The sequence below is a fragment of the Kogia breviceps genome, chromosome 1 (assembly GCF_026419965.1).
Source record: "Kogia breviceps isolate mKogBre1 chromosome 1, mKogBre1 haplotype 1, whole genome shotgun sequence".
Taxonomy (NCBI): domain Eukaryota; kingdom Metazoa; phylum Chordata; class Mammalia; order Artiodactyla; family Physeteridae; genus Kogia; species Kogia breviceps.
Genome location: NC_081310.1, coordinates 135,529,276 through 135,549,351, shown reverse-complemented (window position 1 = coordinate 135,549,351; position 20,076 = coordinate 135,529,276). Strand labels below are relative to the sequence as shown.

The window sequence follows — 20,076 nt, the reverse complement described above, 5'->3', positions numbered from 1 at the left end:
AGGTCCTGGTTAAACTGAATGATTTCTTGAGTCCTTGTTCACTCTAACTTGCTAAGTTTCTGTAACTTCACTAAAGTTTTTCAACAGGAAGAGAGTCTTTAATATGAAATCATCTCCATGGAATACAGTAATCATATGCAAGGCATGCCTCTGGGTTGAGGTGTTGTGTAGAGGTGAGGGTCTGTCCTATGGCTTCTGATCTTAGGCTCCCAGAATGATAGGAAGGACAAAATGATTACTACCTGTAAAGTGCTTAGAAGAGTGTCTGACACATAATAAGTGAAGTATAAGTATTTACTCTTATTTTTATAAATTTAAGAAAATCTTCTAACATTTGCAGCAGTCTCTTGTCTGGCATATGGAAGTCTGGTCTTCATGCTTATGTGCCCCAAAAAAGGCCCCAGGAATTCTAGTATCACTGCTGAAATTAACAGCTCTCTTTTATAGGACAATAATCATCAGACAACAGTCTGATTTCTTTTAGGCCCAATCTGTTGTCTTTCTGATAATGGGCAGGTTCTTTTCTGAAGTAAAGCAAAAGAATATTGTCCTTCAGGATCATGCAGCAGCTAATAAAGATGTTGGGACAAGAATCTTGAGTTCTATATTTGGTATCTATGAAAAACAACTGTTTCCTCTATAGAGTAGTCAGTTAGACATGGAACAGAATATGAATATATTAATATTTTATGCAGATGATATTTTTCCCTTTAGTAGGGAAGCAGTAACTAAATAATCTAATTGGCTTTCTCTTATCTTTAAAGAAGTGAATTCAAATATTGAACAGACCATTCTTAAAACTCTGAACAGCATTTAAATCATGAATGTCTTTGTTGCTAGATGGCTTCTTTTTCTCTAGGTCAGAGGTAAAGCTATTTGTCTTAAAGAAAAAAACACTAAATGGTGTTGGTAATGGGCTACAGGTGTTATAACCTAACTATATTTGCTTCATGAGCAAAAGTAGCATTTGATAACTCTTTTATTCTACTGTTCTACTGGGCAAATGAAGTCTTAAACTGCATTTCAGTTTAATGCTTTTACATACAAAATCCAATTTGTGAATTTTAAAAGTTAAAAAAAAATCAGGTAAAAATACAAAATGGGAACTGGGGACTCCATAAGGGCTAGAAATTTTTGGACCAAAAAAGAGGTACAACCTCTAATTAAAAGGTTGGAGAAATAAGTAGGTAAAATATTCATCAGAAACACTGGAGGAAACTGTAAGACTTACATGGGAATGAGGAATGGGGATTTTATTTTATTTTATTTATTTTTTTTTGTGGTACGCGGGCCTCTCACTGTTGTGGCCTCTCCCGTTGCGGAGCACAGGCTCAGCGGCCATGGCTCACGGGCCCAGCTGCTCCGCGGTATGTGGGATCTTCCCGGACCGGGGCACGAACCCGTGTCCTCTGCATCGGCAGGCGGATTCTCAACCACTGCGCCACCAGGGAAGCCCTAGGAATGGGGATTTTAAAAAAACACCTTGTGGTTTTGCTTCTGTTTCTGTTTTTCTTTTCTTTTACTCATGAACTTTATTTGGAGGAGTACCATAGCTTCCTATTAAAATAAAGATGGACTGTGTTCTAATAATACCTTTCTGTGTTGTGTTTCTCAGGTAGTTCTCAGCTACAGCTGCCACTTATTTCCATATGGAATAAACTGAAGTAAAATATACACTTTGAATAGCCAAGAAGGATTGCCATGTAGATTAAACGAGATATAATATGTTGGAAGATGCTCTGAAAAATCTAAAGTCCTATACACATATTTGTTTCTGTTATTGCTGCATTAAGTGAAAATCAGAAGAGTGCCTACCATGTACCAGGAGCTGCTTTAGGCACTGAGGATTCAGAGAAATAATAACACAGATTTTGCCCTTAAGGATTTATAATTAGGTTGGAGAAACAGAGAATGTCAGTGTATTGTGGAAATGATGGATATGTGCCAGGTGCTTGGGAGTATAGAAAGGGATAGTAAGGGAACCCTGACTAAGTTTTTAGAGTCAGGGAGCCAGAGGAAGTTAGGGAGAGGAGAGGAAGGGAGTCCCAGGAGGAGGAGATGACATGAATATAACCTTGGGGCAAAAATTAGTGCAGTATACTCTGAGTCAGTAAGGGGATCAATATGATTAGAGCTTAAAATATCAAGCAGAGAATAACGAAACGTGTCTTTGAGAGGTCAGATTACAGCAGGCCTGTGTTAGAGGTATACTGTGTTAGAGGTTCCGATTTTACCCCATTGATGACAGAAACCCAATGAAGCCACGGCACAACGTGGTCACTCTGGGAGAGGATGGGAGGCAGATTTGAGGGTCAGGGAGAGCAGCGAGGAGGATATTACTGTAGTTCAGGTGAAAGACGGTGAGAGCAGGAACTTAAGCTCTCAGATAGAAGAAGGAGGGCAAATCTGAAAAATAGTGAAGAAAGGCAACGTATGGTGATTAATTTTATGAGAGTTGGTGAGGATGACCCTCAAGCTTATAGTCTGACAGCCTGGGTGATTTGTAGTACAGTTTATGTACGGAATACTGAAGGAGAGTCAGGTATAGGGCATAAGATATATGTTCATTTTTTGTCGTGTTTATCTCAAGGTTGCTATAAGACATTTGAGTGAAGGTGTCCAGGAGGCAATTGGATATATGGTCCTGAATTGTGAACTGCAGATCTGAGTAGGAAATTCAGGTCTGTAAGTCATGAGCATTTAAGTGGTGGTTAAAACCCTCAGAGAAGAGAAACGAGGGCAGAAACCTGGGAAGGCCAGTGTTTAAAGAGTGCGCCAAAGAGAAAGCCAAGAAACCCTAGAGGGGACAGTGAGATAGTGCGAAGACACCTGATACAGTGTCATAGCACAGAGACCAGAGGGGCAGAGGATCAGGAACGTGGTGGGATCCAAAGGGAAACCAAAGCCATAAAATCCAGTATAAGGACTTAAAAAGCATCCTTTAAATTTAGAAAACTGTGACTTTAGGTGACTGTATCAAAGCAGTCTTACTGCAGGGGTGGCAATCAACTACAATCAACTGAGGAATAAATGTGGGGAGAGTGAGCACAGGTCTTTCTTTGCAGAGAATTTTGGATGGGAGGGTGGAGAGGGATAGGATGGCTGTGAGAGGAAATGCAGGGGAAGGAGCAGGTTATTTTAGGAGCGTAGAAGTTTAAGTTAAGGTCGGAGGCTGAAGAGAAGGAACCAATAATGGGAAAGGTAGAAATGTATAAGAAAACAGGAAAAAATGGTGTAGCATGTTCCCAAAGGGAGTGGGAGGTGTGGAGGGGATGGGATCCACAGGAAAGGTTGTCTCTATGCAAGAAGGAGTTAAACTCTTAAACCTCCAAGGCTGGAAGGATGGATAGAAGGAAGAGAGTGGGCGATTGGGGAGTGGAGGGAGGAGGTCAGTCGTGCTTCATGGCTTCAGGACAAGGTCATTAGTATTTACTCATTCTCGTAAGGACCAAACACCTGATTTAGCAAGTGAAATCACCTTCAGAAGTCCTTCATCATCCTTTTCAGGGTTGCTCTCCCAGCAGCCATTAAAGCTTTCCCCCGAGCAGCTCCAGTTCTCTTGCACCTCCATGCACAAGTTTTTCTCCAGCCGTGCTGGGTTACCCCCCAGCCACTCCCCCCCACCCCACACTGGCTTCCCCTTAAAATATGCATTGATTATCTGCATGTAAGCATATTACAAACTACCTCCTTCAAAGATATAAATATCTGGGGCTTCCCTGGTGGCGCAGTGGTTGAGAGTCCGCCTGCCGATGCAGGGGACACAGGTTCCATCCCTGGTCCGCGAAGATCCCACATGCCACAGAGCGGCTAAGCCCGTGAGCCACAACTACTGAGCCCGCGTGCCACAACTACTGGAAGCTCTCATGCCTAGAGCCCGTGCTCCACAATGAGAGAAACCACTGCAATGAGAAGCCCGCTCACCGCAACGAAGAGTAGCCCCTGCTCACCGCAACTAGAGAAAGCCTGTGTGCAGCAACAAAGACCCAATGCAGCCAAAAATAAATAAATAAATAAAATAAATAAATTTATTAAAAAAAGAATCACTGGACTGATGGTTCTCAAGCTTAAAAAAAAAAAAAGATATAAATATCTGATACCCAGTCAACTGTGCCAGCCTTCCCAGAAGCATCTGCCCTATAGATGGGCACTTGGGCTTTCAGGGCCCCTGCCCTATTAGACCTACCCTTTCAATCTTTCTTCCCACACTCCATCAATATGCGCCCTCTGTTCTAGTCACACATAAGTCTTCACTTTTTCAGAAAGTGAAGCACGTGGTATGAAGGTCACATGGTTGGAATAATAGTTAAGACAGTGAAGATTTTTTGAGGTGTCCCCATTGTCAGGTATGCCACAGGCAGCTCTGTAAGGAAAGGTTGCTGCTACTTCTGACATGGCATATTCCAATATACGTTACCTCCATTCATTAGAAGTTTTAAGCTACAGATTAGGAGTACTGCTTACCCCTTCTGTCTTAATAGAAAGCTAGGAAAATTTGAATCGGTGCTACTTTTTAAAAATCAGGCTTTACTGCTGTTTGCTGGTTAGTGTTACAATCGCAAAAGCAAAAGCTAAGCCATTTTCTTCTTTAAAAAAAACAGTGTTTTCCATTACGTCCAAACGATCTCCAAATGACTAGAAGGAAAAAATACCCACAGCAGCTCCTTGGGCTCAGTATCATACCTAGATACCTTAACCCCAGATGTACTAGCTAAACCCAGGCTGATAGGATGGCTGGGCTAATAATAAAAACACCCCAGAAGCTCTGATCTCTGTGGAGTCTGTATCTAAAATGTACAACTTTATGGTTAGGGGTACTGGTTTTAGAGTCAAACTGATTTGCTTCCTGATGACCAGTTTCAACCTACGACACACCTCTCATAGAGTTGTGGGGACTAAGTATGATCATGAACTTAAAGGGCTATGCCTCATTGCCAGTACACAGTAAGTTCTCAATAAATGGAGACTGCTGTTGAATTATTACCATTAATAATTCATGCTTTGATTTAAGAAACTGCCTGGTCTAACTATCTCCAGGCAAAGGCTGCTTTCTCATCCAGTCTCTGCTATATGGCTATAAAATGGTGAGTTTCCTTTTCAGATGTTCACACATACTTGCTTTGCTCTCATCACTGATGCCTACTCTCTGTAGTCAATTAACATGATCGGCCACTTAGGGTAATCATTTCCTAAGAACCAAATGTGCTTACATTCAGTGGCATCCACTGTAATGCAATTAATTTTTCCAATAATATTCATCTAGTAGATAGGCACAGTATAAATGAGAGCTGTGATGATAAGCTACCTCCTGTTTGCTCATTTTAAAGAGAGAGTCATTAGGGACAGTGGTCCTCAATGTTAATGAAATGACACAATCTAATTAGAGAATTGCAGTTATACACACTAATGCTACAAAGAGAGGAATTGCTACCTGACAGGTAATGTCACTGTCTGCATCTTGCTTCTGCCCTCCTTTAGGATACTTCCACCTTGGTCCAGATCTCCTCCTTTCCTTGGGCCTATTCAGCCATCTTATGAATTCTGGGAAAAGCCTAAGCTATAAATAGCTTGCTTTTTGATAAGATGATTCATGCCTGAAAAAGTTGATAATGATTTCGGAATTTCTTGTAATTGAGTTTTTAATTACAACACAGATAGCCAATATCTCACTCCTATGTAATTTTAACAGAGATGACAAGCAATTTTATATTCTTTGGAGATCATTTGACAAGTGTGGGAGCCTATAGTTAAGCACCAATGGCCTTGTTTTTGGACAGGAGTACCTGACAACCACTCACTCAGGGAAGATTGGAAACTGGAACATCTGGATCTCAATAAATTATTTGATAGAACAATCCAAGTGCTATAACATGAGCTGCCACTGGGAATATAAATCTGATTGGTTGGCTTAGAATCTTGCTTTTCTAATTTATAGTCCAGATATTATGATTTGAGATACTGTAGAGCCAATTGGTATATGGACAAGGTTCTACCGTAAATAAATTTTTCTATCTTTAGACTTTATCAGCACGTCAGATAAAATTTGCAAATAATTTTTTCTAATATATGCAGAGCTTAACCTTGGGATGCATACCATATTTTCTTTACTCCTTTACTCCTTTAACATTTACTTAAGAGTTCTAGAGGCCATGCCCAGAGTTCTAGAGCTAGAATTAGACCAAAGAAACTGCTCCATCCAAAAGAGTAGAGAACCAGCCCAGCATTGGCTGGTCCCTACTAGTACCTCCCACAAGCTTTCAAAGGCCATTTGCATAGACCATTACATCCAGAGGTGCAAACTGATTTATCTTTTTCAACAGAGCAGTAATTCTCAGATCTTTGAATTTCAGAGACCAGGAAAAAAAATTATTCTTAATTAGAGTCCTATGAAGGGTGGTAACTTTTTAATTTTACCAAGTAAAGATGTTTACATTTTTTCTTCCTTTCCACTCATTCGTGAGCATTTATTGAGCACATGCTATCTAGAGTATACTAGAGTATGCATACTAGAGTATGCCCTGGGAATGCAACAAAAAGCAAAGCTAGACATAATCTATGCCCTCAAGTATCATATAGTCTGGTGGGGGAGATAGTTTTTAATCACTTACACTAGTGTATGTAAAATTCACAGTGATAAAGGTGCTATTAAGGAAATAAACGTGGTTTTCTGACAGCATGTAACACATTAATTTTATATGGACAGTGAGGGTCAGGGAACTCTTCCTCTTTAAAACTGATGCATGGACTTAACAGATCTCAGACTATGTAGGCCATGGTACGAAATTTGAACTTTATGCTAAGAGTAATAGAAAACAATTAAAGATTTTGAAGCAGGATTTATCTTCTTAAAAGATGCCTCTGGATGCTGTTGGAGAATGGATTGGAGGGAAACAAGAGAGGAAGGAGTGAGATCAGTTGGGATGAAATTTCAGTGGCAGAGATGTAACTAGTGTTATGGTGATGGTGAGTGGTTGGATTTGAAGAATATTTTGAAACTAGAATTGCTGAAACATACTGATAGATGAGGGGGTGGTGGGAGGAGGAGAGAGGTATCAAGGATTTCTCTTATATTCCTGTTTGAGCAACTTGCCATTTAACGTACCGTTTACTAAGGTAGAAAGACCAAGAGAGGAAGAGGTTGAGGCAGGAAGGGAGACTTGAGCATCCCTTTCTGGGCTCGTCAGTTTAAGGTGCCTGTGAGATATCCAGTGCAGGCAGATACGTGAATCAGAAGCTTGGAGGAGTATTCTGCTACTAGAGCTACATGTAGGAGATATCAGCATATCGATGGTATTAAAGTCATGGGACTAGATAAGGTTTCACAGAAATAAGTATTATGGAACGTTGAGCATTTTGAGGACCAATACAGGAGGAGAAGTCTTCAGAGCATCTTTCCTCCTATGAGAGGGATGACTTTTTAACACCCACAAAGTAGAAAGAACACAATATCAGTCCTTTAAATTATGGACATTTAGTTGCATGAACTCCTCTCACCACTGTTGTTATCATTCTCATTTTGCTGCAGATCAGTGAGAACTTCGTCATGAAGCAGCAGTTGCAAATCACTGCCCTAGAGTTCATTTTGGTAGCAGAAAGTCTTATCCACAGCCAGCTTCACCTGACCTCTTAGTCTCTCCACCCTTAAAAACACATCTGGGGTTTCTGATTCAGAGTAATACAGGATTGAAACTCACAGAACGACATAAGATCCTACGATATGACATCAATTTCTCCCTACCCTGAAATGCAAAGTCAGTTCCCTCCTATGCAATTTGTGGCTTTCCTAAGTCAGAGGACTACATTGCAAATGTAGTATAGTTATTTGCATGTATCAGCATCACTTAACACTTGCATGGCTTTCTCCTCCTTCTGCGCATAACGGTATTGGCATCCATCACAGTATTCTTTTCTAGTGGACCTAGTAAATGTTTCTGAATGATCCTTTCACAATGTTCCAGACAGCTTGATCAATCAGATTGAAAGTGGGAGATAATAGTAATACTACTACTAACAATAATAACCACTTTATTGTTATACTTGCAACTGATATTATCAATGCTAACATTCTAAAGACTGTGTAATGCATCATACTAAGTGTTGTCCCTACTTCATATTATGCAAACCCTAACTACAATTTAGAAGAGTGGTGCCATTTCACAGATGAAGAAACCAAGGCTGAGAGAATGACATCCCAGGAGTACATTTCGTTATTGTTTTTGCATTGGATTATAATTATATGCCATTGTCTGTTACAATGGAAACTCACTGAGACTCTATACTTTTCCTGTTTGAAACTTCAGCACCTAATAATGCTTGGCACGCTTAAGGTGCTTATTAAAATTTGATGAATGTATATAAAAGCATACTCATTGCGCTTCCCTTTATTACATTTTTTTTATAAATTGAAGTTTTGCGGCACCCTGGCATCAAGCAAATCTATCAGCACCATTTTTCCAAAAGCCCTTTGCTCACTTCCTGTCTCTGTGTCACATTTTGGTAATTCTCACAATATTTCAAACTTTTTCATTATTGTATTTGTTACGGTGATCTGTGATCAGTGATCTTTGATGTTACTACTGTAACTGTTTGGGGGACACACCCATATTAGAAGACGAACTTAATCAATGTTGAAATGACAACAAAGGATTTAGACTATTACATAAACTTAGTTGATAAAGTAGAGTTTGAGAGGATTGACTCCAATTTTGAAAGTTCTACTGTGGGTAAAGTGCTATCAAATAGCATCGCATGCTACAAAGAAATCGTTTGTGAAAGGAAGAGTCAGGCGACACAGCAAACTTCTTTGCTGTCTTATCTTAAGAAACTGCCACGGCCACCCCAGCCTCAGCAATTACCACCCTGATCAGTCAGCAGCCATCACCATGGAGGCAAGGCCCTCCACTAGCAAAAAGATTACAGCTCACTGAAGGCTCAGATGATGGTTAGCATTTTTTTAGCAATAAAGTGTGCTTTAACCAACGTATTATATACATTGTTTTTTAGACATAATGCTATTGCACACTTAATTAATTACAGCATGGTGTAAACATAACTTTTATATGCACTGGGATACTAAAATAATCTGTGTGACTCGTTATACTGTGCTATTCACTTTGTTGCAGGGGTCTGGAAGTAAACCCGCAATATCTCTAAGGTATACCTGTAGTCTGTGAATCTAGAAGCCTCTTGAAGAGCAATAATTGTGTCTTACATGATTTGGAATCTCTCACAGCACCTAGCATAATTCCCAATAAATGTTTGGAAGGTTGAGTGTGTGGGTTTAAAACTGGCTGAAAAACTACTGTAAACCGAGAAGGCTCTGAGTGCTGCTGGTGGAGGTGGGGTCCCTACTGAAGGAGGATGAAGATGTGCCGCCAGCTCTGCTATTGGCACAACTGTGGGTCTGAGTCTTATTTAAGTGTTCTTATTCATGACCTGGATGGAAAGAGGGAAGAAGCTGCTTGTTTTTGGAATTCACTAATGGTTCCAATTTGGAAAGTATAGCGAGCAGCTCAGGCAACAGAAATAAAATGCAAACGATCTTTGAGACTTGAGGTATGTAGGCTGGGAATAATAGCTTCGTGAGCATTTGAAAAAGGCAAGGCAGTGAATACACCTGGGGGAGGAGAATCCAAACATAGAGCTGTTCTCAGGAAGCAGCCACCAGAACGCAGTAATGCCAAAGTAGGCCCAGGGGGTACAGTGGTCTGCAAATTAAATTCAGGCTAGCCAGGCCGTCCGGCAGGATAAAAGGGAAGTCCAGTTTGAGGCCGCCTGTGCAGAAGGGCGTGGAGTAACAGTTCCTCTGTGGCCAGTTCTAGCTGAGCAGCATCTGGCCCCTCGTGCTGTGTTCCCACCACCTCGTTCCTAGGGAAGCTCAGGCAATGTGGAAGAAGTGCAGAGAATAGCAACAAGGTGAATGAATTCAGGAGCCTGAGGAGAGGACGCAGATGAAAGAGTAAAAGGATTAGATAGCTAGAGTTTAGCTGCAGAAAGCTGAGGGAGAGAGGAAGGAGAGACCCAGAAACTAATAATAAATATCCAGGTCTATTCGAAAATAGCCGAGTGGAAATTCGCAGAGTACCCATCAGATTCAGACTTTTCAGATGAAAATGGACATTTTTCTTCCAAGCCATGGGCTTCTTGCCTGAACTGGCACTCTGCCTACTCAGGTGATCAGTAAATACTATCTTATAAAATAAACTTTATTTCCCATAAAAGTATACGATCCAGGAAATAGGCCAATAGGAAGCACATTAGAAAATAAGCCAACCCTTTCCATAATGCCCAGTGAGGACAGCATTAAAGCAACTAGATTTTTGTTGTGCTGTTCAAATCAGACTCTCTTCAACATTGAAGTTGCCTCTTCCCATTCAGATAAATACAGAACAAAACAGAAACCTTTGTAGCGTGGGGAATGCCTAAGACACTGTTGGCTAGGCTCTGGTTAAGTCCTATCATTGCAATTTACTTCATGTCAAGGGGGCTGGTGAGGTGCTAATTTTTTTTTCCCCTCCTAGGCAGTGGAGGAGGGGGCAGAGGAAGCTGAATCTCTGGATTTAGGTGGACTTCACTTTTAAAAATTCAAACACAAAAACCCAAGTAGGTTGATTAGGGGTTAATTCTTTGTTTTATAGAGAGGAGTCTCTAAAAATAGCAACTACCTGAGTGCTATTGAATTCACCTTTGTTTACAGATCGACTATACTGTTCTTAGCTTGGAGCCTGAGAAAGAGAGTCAAGTATTCACATTCCCAGCCAGTTGCAAACTGGTTCCTTTATCAAGCTCTAGCATCGGAGGGCTTCCCTGAGTTCCTCAAACGTGCTGTCCCCTCCTCTGCTGGCCTTGTCTACCCTCCCTCTCCCCTGCCCCGTCCTGCTTTCTGCAGGGTTCGCTTCCCCCCACTCCCCTCCTCTCAGCTTCAATGTCACATCTTCTCGAAGGTAGCTGTTTAGAATGATTTGGGCCGCAAAAGGAAATCTTATTAAAAGCGGCCCAAGCCAACAGATCTTTATAACCTGCTAAAACGAAGTTCAGAGTAAACAGTCCACGGCCGGTACCATGGCTCAGCCATGTCATCAAGGGCCCGGGAGCCTGTCCCTCTTGCTCTACCCCCGGAATATATGACTTCCATATTCATTCATCTCAAGATGTCTGTTCCACGCCCAACATCACATCATGCTGCAGGCAGAATGACATGGAGGAGCTAAGGGGGCAGAAAGGCTTTCTTCCCGTGAGGCTTAGCTTTTTTATTCAGGGAAGGCCCCTGTCCCCAGAGGCTCCTAACTATATCTAATTGGTTAGAACTGTGCCAGATGCAAGGGAGTCTGGAAAATCATGATTAGCTTCCCAACCTCTGCCGTAGAGGAAGGCAAGGGAGAAGGGGGGATGTGAATAGCTTCTAGGCAGCCAAACCTGCCACAGTATGTGCCTGCCCCAGTTATTCAGTCATAGTTCCTTGCTGTTCTCTTCATGGCATTGATCATGGTTTGCAGATGTACATTTGTAATCCCACTGGAATATATACATATATATATATATTCCCTAGCTGGGTCTCTCACCACTGCATTGCCAGAAACTTGCTCTGTGCCTCATGAATGGCAGACACTTAATAAATATTGCTTCAGTCGTGGGCTGCTTGGCTTCTAAAAGAAGAGAGACGAGAAGCTACCTCTGAAATTATCATGTAATCACAACCTCCTGGGAAAAGATGATTCTGTTTATAAAATTTGATTTCCACATAGCTCCTTTTTATTTATTAAAAATATGTCAAATATAAAGAGAGGTAAAATATAAATGAGATAGAATACTGAACATTCAAATACCCACTACCCCGCTCTCTCAGATTTGCAGATTTTGCCATAGGCCTTTGTGGTCAGTGGAGGCTATTGTGTTTTGACAAAGAACATCTTTCAAATACAGTTGAAGTCCCTGTGTCCCTTCCCCCGGCTCCATGCTCCTACTCCTGCCTTTCTCTCACTGGAGGTAAGCAGTATCCTGAATTTGGGTTTACCAGTCTCTGCTTTTATAATATGACTGTATACATATCCATAAGCAATATAAAACTATAGGGTATTATTGTACATGTTTTCCAGCTATATATAAATATTCTACTTTGTATAAACACTATAATGAATTATATGAATATTAAAAGTATTATTCTCCAGTATTTTTGAACTATCATATTATTGATATTTAACCCTATTTTTGTAGGTAGCTCAGTACTGTTTCATTGTATAAATATACCACAACTTAGTTATCCTGTTTTCTCTCCGTATTTTGATTGACTGTTTACAGTTCTTTCCTATTACAAATAATGCTACCCATGATTAACTTTCTTCTACATATTTCTTTGTCACACATGTGAGAGTTTCTTGTTCTAAGGTATTTATCCAGAAATAAAGTTACAGGGTGAAGGAGGTATATTTCTTCAGTTTTCTTTGATTTTGCCAAAATTCTGTAGTGGATGAGAGAAACTGCTTCTGGACTCAACATTTGGTATCAGATTCTGATTTTTGTCAGTCTGTTGATGTGAAATGGTATCTCATTGTTTTATTGTGTATTTCCCTGACAATGGGGAAGGTTGAGGACCTTTCAATAGGTATGTCAGCCAATCAGGTTTCCTTTTATTTATTTTTTATTTTATTTTTAACATCTTTATTGGAGTATAACTGTTTTACAATGGTGTGTTAGTTTCTGCTTTACAACAAAGTGAATCAGTTATACATATACATATGTTCCCATATCTCTTCCCTCCAGGTTTCCTTTTATGAAAATTGCCTATTCACATCCATTGCCCTTTTTAGGGGAACAGGGAGTTGTTTTTTTTTCTTACCGATCTGTAAAGTTCTTTACATATTCTGGATAGAAATCCTTTTTGTTAACACACAGTACAGATATCTTTCCCAGACTGTTGCTTGACTACTCATGTTGTTTACAGTGTTGCTTTGTGAATAGAAGTATTAAACTTTAATACAGTAAAATATACCAACTTATGACTTTGTGGTTTGGGCTTTTTATGTCTTATGCAAAAAATCCTTTTCTTTACCTCCAAAATCTTAAAGGTATCATCCCATATTCTCTTTTAAAAAAGTTCAAGTTTTTGCTTCCCACAGTTAGTCCAGGTGGAATTATTTTCATTTAACATAAAGGGATCTAGTTTTATTTTATTTTTTCCAAATGGATAACTAGCAATCTCAGCAGCATTATTGAATGCTTCCTTTTTGATCACTGGTTGATATTGTTTCCATTTGTGCCTGGGTCACTTTCTGGGTTCAGTATTATATTTCAGTGGCTGTTTTTCTATCCCTGTGTCAATAAGACACTGTGTGTATCACCATAGCTTTAGAGACATTATTGCATAGGGTTAGGTGCAGGGGCTCAGGACCTTCTTGGGTTTAAATCCTAACTCTGCCATTGCTTAGCCTTGGTACCTTGAGAGAGCTCCTTAATCTCTTTGTGCCCTCATTTATTTCTTAACTGTAAAATGGTGACAATAATTGTACCAAACTCATAACACATGAAAGGTTTTGCCTGGCATTTAATAAATGCTCAGTAAAAGTCAGCTGCTATTATTTTTAGCTGTAGTATCACTATTATTATTACTAATTGTGATATCTGATAGGTTGGGCCATGTCTGCCCTTTTCTTCTTCAAAATGGTCTTAACTATTATTGACCTTTTGTGCTCTTTCAAATGGATTTCAAGATTGGCTTATAATGTCTCATGAAAAAGGCTGTCGAAAATTTGAATGTCATTGCATTTATACATAGATTAATTTGAAACTTCTTATCCATAAACTTGGTATACCTCTCTATTTAGTTCTTTGATGTCATTTGGAAAGTAATTTTATTATTTATTCCACAAAGATCAACACATATTTGTTATATTTTTTCTTAGTTATGTTTTAGTTTGTTGTTATTGTAAATGAGGTACTTTTTAATATTATTGTTCTTGAATGATTTATTACTGCTGTGTAGAAATCCTATTATTATTTTTAGTTTGATCCTGTATCTAGCCACCTTGCTGAACAATGACTAATTCTAATGGTCTATAGATTCTTGTGTATTATTTACACAAACACACTGATCTTTTACACAAAAATACAGTTTTGTTTCTGTCTTTCCATTATGTACCTCATTTTATTTTTCTTTTCTTACTCTGTTGACTGAGACCTCCTAACAGCATTAAAAAATAGTGATAGCAGGCATCCTTGTCTTATTCTACCTCTAATGGAGACATTGTTAAGTTTTATTGTTAAGTTTGATCCTGGCTATAGATTTTTGATAGATGATAATTAACAAGCTTAAGAAGTTCCCTTTTATTCTAATTTACTAAGAGTTAAACACAAATGAATGTTAAATTTTATTAAATACTTTTTTGGCATCTATTGAGTTTATCATGGATTGTTTATTCTTTACTTTGTTAATATTATATAATGCATTAATAGATTTTCTAATGTTGAAACATCTTTTACTTCTTAAAATAATACACATTCGGTTTTCAAGAGTATTTCATAGAGACACCTGGTCATTTCCTAAAGGACTAGAAACCTTAAGGTTTTTAAGCAATTATTATTTTTATTTTACTTTACGTAAGTTTCTTTTTAGATCTGTGTGTGTTTAGTTCATAAATTCTTTATTTCTTTCCTTTTTTTGCATTTCTGCATTTTTAAAATGAAATATGTAAAACATGTAATAGCAAAAGGTATGAACAGTGAGAGATGAAGAGGGTGGAAGTATTAGCTCTGCTTATTCTGGACCATGAAATAAGGGGATAGAAGAACTTCCTATCAGCCAAGGATTTCCGAGGTAACTTGATCCCATGCCATAATGACCTTGTTTGCTGAGTAGGTGAATCATGCTGGCCATTGGCTAAAAACCTGGTGAGGCCTGTATTAAGAGTCATTTAGGAAACAGGCCCTTAACTGCTCCAGGTAACTGGGTCCTGTTTGTGAACTGGGAGGGCTTGTCCTCCTAGAAGCTGTCTTGAGTAGCACTGATGGTGGTGAAGAATGCATCTCCTCTTATTCCCTTAGCTCCACTTTTGTTTTTTCCTCTGTTTTTATTCATCTTGGGTAATTGCATCGTTTTTGAGACTCATATACATGTAAAACCTTTTGTAGTTATGATGCTCAGCAAAGAAACTATATTCTGTTCAATAATTAGAGCTTCCATATTACAAAGTTATTTCAGAGTAATTGCTCTTGGTGGTAAAATGTCAGGTCAGGGTAGAAATATCATTTTGATGGTTGTTGAGCAATCCTGTTTCTGAATATCTATCCTAATTATATGCACATATTCATATAATTACTGAGAAGTTACTGTACCCAAAGAACTGTACACAAATAGTAACAATAATGTGATGTCCTGGTATTTCAGAAATTGATTAAAACATTTAATGTTAGTTTTTTATTCCAGGTTTTGTGAACCAAGTACCTTATTCCTATTGGAAATGTGTTACAAAGAGAATATTCTTTTCTCCTTCCTGCCTCATCATATAGAACATAGGGAGAAAGATACCAAACTCCTGGGAGTTATCTCTTTGATTAACTGTCAAGTAATAAGCACAGGAAAGCAGCAACAATTCATGCATTTGGGTACTAAATCTCCACCTTTGTGGTCTGCATTTGCCAACTGTCTCCATATTTGACAGATAAGGTGCATCTGTGAATTTTAAGTTTCTCAGATTACAGTTAAGACATGTAATGACTTTTCAAGATATACACCTTCCCCAAAAACTTCTGCTACAGGGGGGAAAACCCAATTAAGCCAGCTTTACTCAGCTTCAAAACAAAACTTCAATGTGAAAATTGGCAGAAGAACTTAACTAATGAGGACACCCCTGCCCACACTTGGAGAATGCTAGTGCTTGATGGAGCCAGTGCTCTCTGGGGACACAGGCTCTTCCTTCTCTTAAGGCTGAAGTCTGGAGGTTTACTTGGTTAATAAAGCCAGTTCCTTTAGACATACGGATTGATGCAGGGACTGGTGGAAATTAGTATTTGGAACATTTGTTGCATATAGTTTTATCAGCATTTATACTTATTGGATGAAAGTTATCTGAGGAACTGTATTAACTCAAACAGGGCCATGAAGAGCACTTTCAATGCTCTGAAGCAAAGATAAATTCCAGCTATGTAAAAATCTTTGGGTTGCTAAGGACTGATTCCAGACTAGAAATACTTCCAATAACCATAGTGACTATGATGATAAAAGTAACAAATATTGCCTGAGCGGATACCACAGTTAAGCACTCCCTAAACATTAAAGAGCATTAACTTGTACTCACGAAAAACATACATAATTGGTATTCTGTCATTTTACAGTTAGAAACTGAAGTTCAGACAAGTTGAGTAATTTACCCAAGGTTACCTAAATGTCCCCTTTGGCAGGTTAAATTCTTTGTCTTCAGTGTAATGGAAACAGACTGGTTGATTACTGCCTTTTATAAAATAGCCTTAATGCCCATAAATGTAAAAGCTTCCTTGAATAATATAAGAAGGGAATTCAGGAAGACACTAGAAATGTCAGCTTATTAGGGTAAACGTATATTTTATTGTTAACGGGCACAGGAAATTCACGCAACATGAAGTTACTGTATATCTTCAAGAGGATTGTAATGTAATCAGGCAGATAAATACATGAGGAATTGCTTGAGATAATTTTTTAAAATATCAACAGAGGCAAAGTAGGCGAATACTTGGAATTGAATTCTGTTTCCTCTGGACTCCATTTGTATCAGCTGTAAAACCAAAATGATGGGGGTAGGGTGGACAACTACTTCCCTTAAAACTTTCTTCCCACTTGCAAACCTATGTTGGTGATTCTAACGAGTGCATGTGAACAAATCAATGTGGAGAACACCGCAAAGCAAAGTGGGGCTGGTCATTTAAGGTCTCCTGGAGATGACATTTGAATCAGCTCCAAAGAAGTTGAGTCACGTTGATTAGTTCTGATTTGGGGATAGGGCAGAGTGAGGATTTTGAACAACTGGAGAAAGAGTGAGAAAATAGCAGGTGTAAAGAAGGGAGAACGAGTGGCAGATTGAATGAATTTTTCTAAAGTAGATGGTCAGGAACACTAAAGGAAGAAGGTGATAAAGAGCACATTAGAATTACCAGGGATCTATATTTTTTTAAGGCCAGGGTGCCAGAATAACTGAATCAGAAACTCTGGGAGTAGGGCATTTTTATAGGTTTATTGAGATATATAATTCACACACCACATAATTCATCCATTTAAAGTGTACAGTTCAGTGCTTTCAGTATAGAGCTGTGCAACCATCACCACAATCAATTTTAGAACATTTTTATCACCCCTAAAGAGAAACTGTACCCTTAGCAGTCACTCCCAATATCCCTAATCCCTCTCAGTTCTAGGCAACCACTAATCTATTCTGTCTGTATAGATTTGCTTATTCTGTATAATTCATATTAGTGGAATCATACAGTATGTGGCCTTTTGTGACTGGCTTCTTTCTTTAGCATTATGTGTTCAAGGTTTATCCATGCTGCAGTATGTATCAGCACTTTAGTTTTTGTGGCAGAAAAATATTCCATTATATGGGTATATACCTATACATTTTATTTATTCATTTATCAGTTAATAGACACTTGGATTGTTTTTACTATTTTGGCTTTTATGAATAATGCTGCTATGAGTGTTCATGTACAAGTTTTTGTATGACATATGTTTTTGATTCTTTTGATATATACCTAGAACTGGAATTGCTGGGTCACGTGCTAACTCTATGTTTAACATTTTGAGAAATTATCAGATTGTTTTTCGGAGCACCTGCACCATTTTACATCCCCAGCAGCAACATATGAAGGTTCCAGTTTCTATGATTGTCAACTCTCATTATTATCTATCTTTTGGTAATAGTCACCCTAGTGGTTATGAAGTGCTATTTCATTGTGGATTTGCTGTGTATTTCCTTGATGCCTAATGATGTTGGGCAACTTTTCGTATGCTTTTTGGCCATTTGTATATCTTCTTTGAAGACATATCTGTTCAAATCTTTTGCCCATTTGTTATTGAGTTGTAATAATTCTCTCTATATTCTAGATAGAAGTTCCTTATCAGATATATAATTTAGAAATATTTTCTCTCATTCTTTGGGAGTCTTTCTACTTTTCGAGCACACAAGTTTTTAATTTTGATGAAGTACAACTTACCTATTTTTTTTTTGTCATTTGTGCTTTTGGTATCATATCTAAGAAGGCTTAGCCTAAGTCAAGGTTAGGAATATTTACTCCTGTGCTGTCTTTTAAGAGTTTTATAGTTTTAGCTCTTACACTTAGGTCTCTGATCAATTTTTAGTTAATTTTTGTGTATGGTGTGAAGAACTTTATTCTTTTTCCTGTAGGTATGTAGTTGTCCCAGTACTATTTGTGAAAAAAATCTGTTTTTCCTCTATTGAATTATCTTGGCATTCGTGCGGAAAATCCGTTGAGTATAGCTGTATGGAGCAAATTTTGAAATCAAAAAGTATGAGTTCTCCAACCTTGTTTCCTCTTTTTCAAGAGTATTCCCTTGAATTTTCATATGAATTTTAGGATTCGCTTGTCGATGGGATATGGGTTTTTTTCAAATTCCCCAGGTGATTCTATGTGTAGTCAGGGTTGCAAACCACTAATACAGAACTGAGAGGAACGCAATAACATTTACTGATCAACTACTATGCATCTAGCTTTTGCACTGGGTAACTTACATTTTTTAAATCATTTGATCCTCACAGTAACCCTGTGGGACAGACACGATTATCTCCAATTACAGGTAATAAATCTGAATCTAAGAAATGTTGTCTCGTCAATAGTAGTGATACTGAGATTTAACCAGGTTTTTGCATTAGTTATGCTAACTCCCTTCCCAAGAAATGTAGATTAGATAAGCTGGAAACTAATTCTTGCACTCCTATGGCCTTTGTATCACTATTATACCATTCATAATATGTTAGAGTTTATATGTATGCTTCTTCCATTTGGTGAATGGGATTGGGTGGGGACATTTCCAGCCAGAAGCAAAGAAGATAAGAAACTAAGTCCTGTTTTTTCAGTATGGCTGCATCATCATAAGGTATGTAGGAGGAACATGACAAGAAATGAAGCTTGTTAGGCAGGAGGAGTCATGACGTTTCACAAGTGACAGACTGTGATAAATATTTCCACCAGTACACAGGAACATGAAAAAAAGAAGGGCAATCTGCTGAGTTTTTAATAAAGCTAAATTTACTTAAAATACTTGACTTCTGAGATTATTTTCTTTCCTGGTGTGTGCATCCATGTAAAATATATTCTTGTTAAATTATGTAGAGAGAGTATAAACACTATTTGCTTTACTTGTTGCTCTCCCGAATAATAATAAGTTTGCAACCTTACCTAAGTCTTCCAAAATTATTTTGCTTTCCTGGTTCATGGAGTCCAAGTCTAGAAATTACACTATACTCAATAAGGAACTACTAAAGAATTTTTTTGCGTGTGTGTGGTACGCGGGCCTCTCACTGTTGTGGGTTGTGGCCTCTCCCATTGCAGAACACAGGCTCCGGACGCACAGGCTCAGCGGCCATGGCCCATGGGCCAGCCACTCTGCGGCATACGGGATCCTCCCAGACCAGGGCACGAACCCGTGTCCCCTGCATCAGCAGGCGGATTCTCAACCACTACGCCACCAGGGAAGCCCCTACTAAAGAATTTTGAGTGTGAAATGAAATGAAACCATATCTTTATGTGTAGTAAAGAGCACCCTTTCAACAAATGGTGTTAGGACAACTGTGTATCCACATACAGAAGAATGGAGTTGGACCCTACCTCATACAATACACAAAAAGTAACAAAGTGGCCTAATGACTTAAATGGAGTAAACAGAACTATAAAACTCCTAGAAAAAAACACAGGAGCAAATTTTTGTGATCTTGGGTTAGGCAATAGTTTCTTACACCTGACACCAAAAGCATAAGCAACAACAGCAAAACAGATAAACTGGATTTCATCAAAATTAAAAACTTTTGTGCTTGAAACGACACTGACAAGAAAATGAAAAGACTGTCCACAGAATGGGATAAAATATTTGCCAAT

General features: G+C 38.7%; 1 protein-coding gene across 7 annotated transcripts in view; it reads left to right on the top strand.

Annotated features, from left to right (window-relative positions):
* Positions 1-20,076, top strand: part of ST6GALNAC3 (ST6 N-acetylgalactosaminide alpha-2,6-sialyltransferase 3) — a 701,711-nt gene that overhangs the window by 465,371 nt on the left and 216,264 nt on the right. For 2 of the 7 annotated variants that reach the window (XR_010834988.1, XM_067005616.1), the window contains exon 4: positions 11,846-11,985. The exons of the other annotated variants lie outside the window; for them this stretch is intronic. Coding sequence is in view for 1 of the 2 variants with exons in the window: in XM_067005616.1 (XP_066861717.1) it covers positions 11,846-11,985 (140 nt within the window). In the remaining variant the exon portion in view is untranslated. The remainder of the gene's footprint in view (positions 1-11,845; positions 11,986-20,076) is intronic. 7 annotated transcript variants of the gene reach the window in all.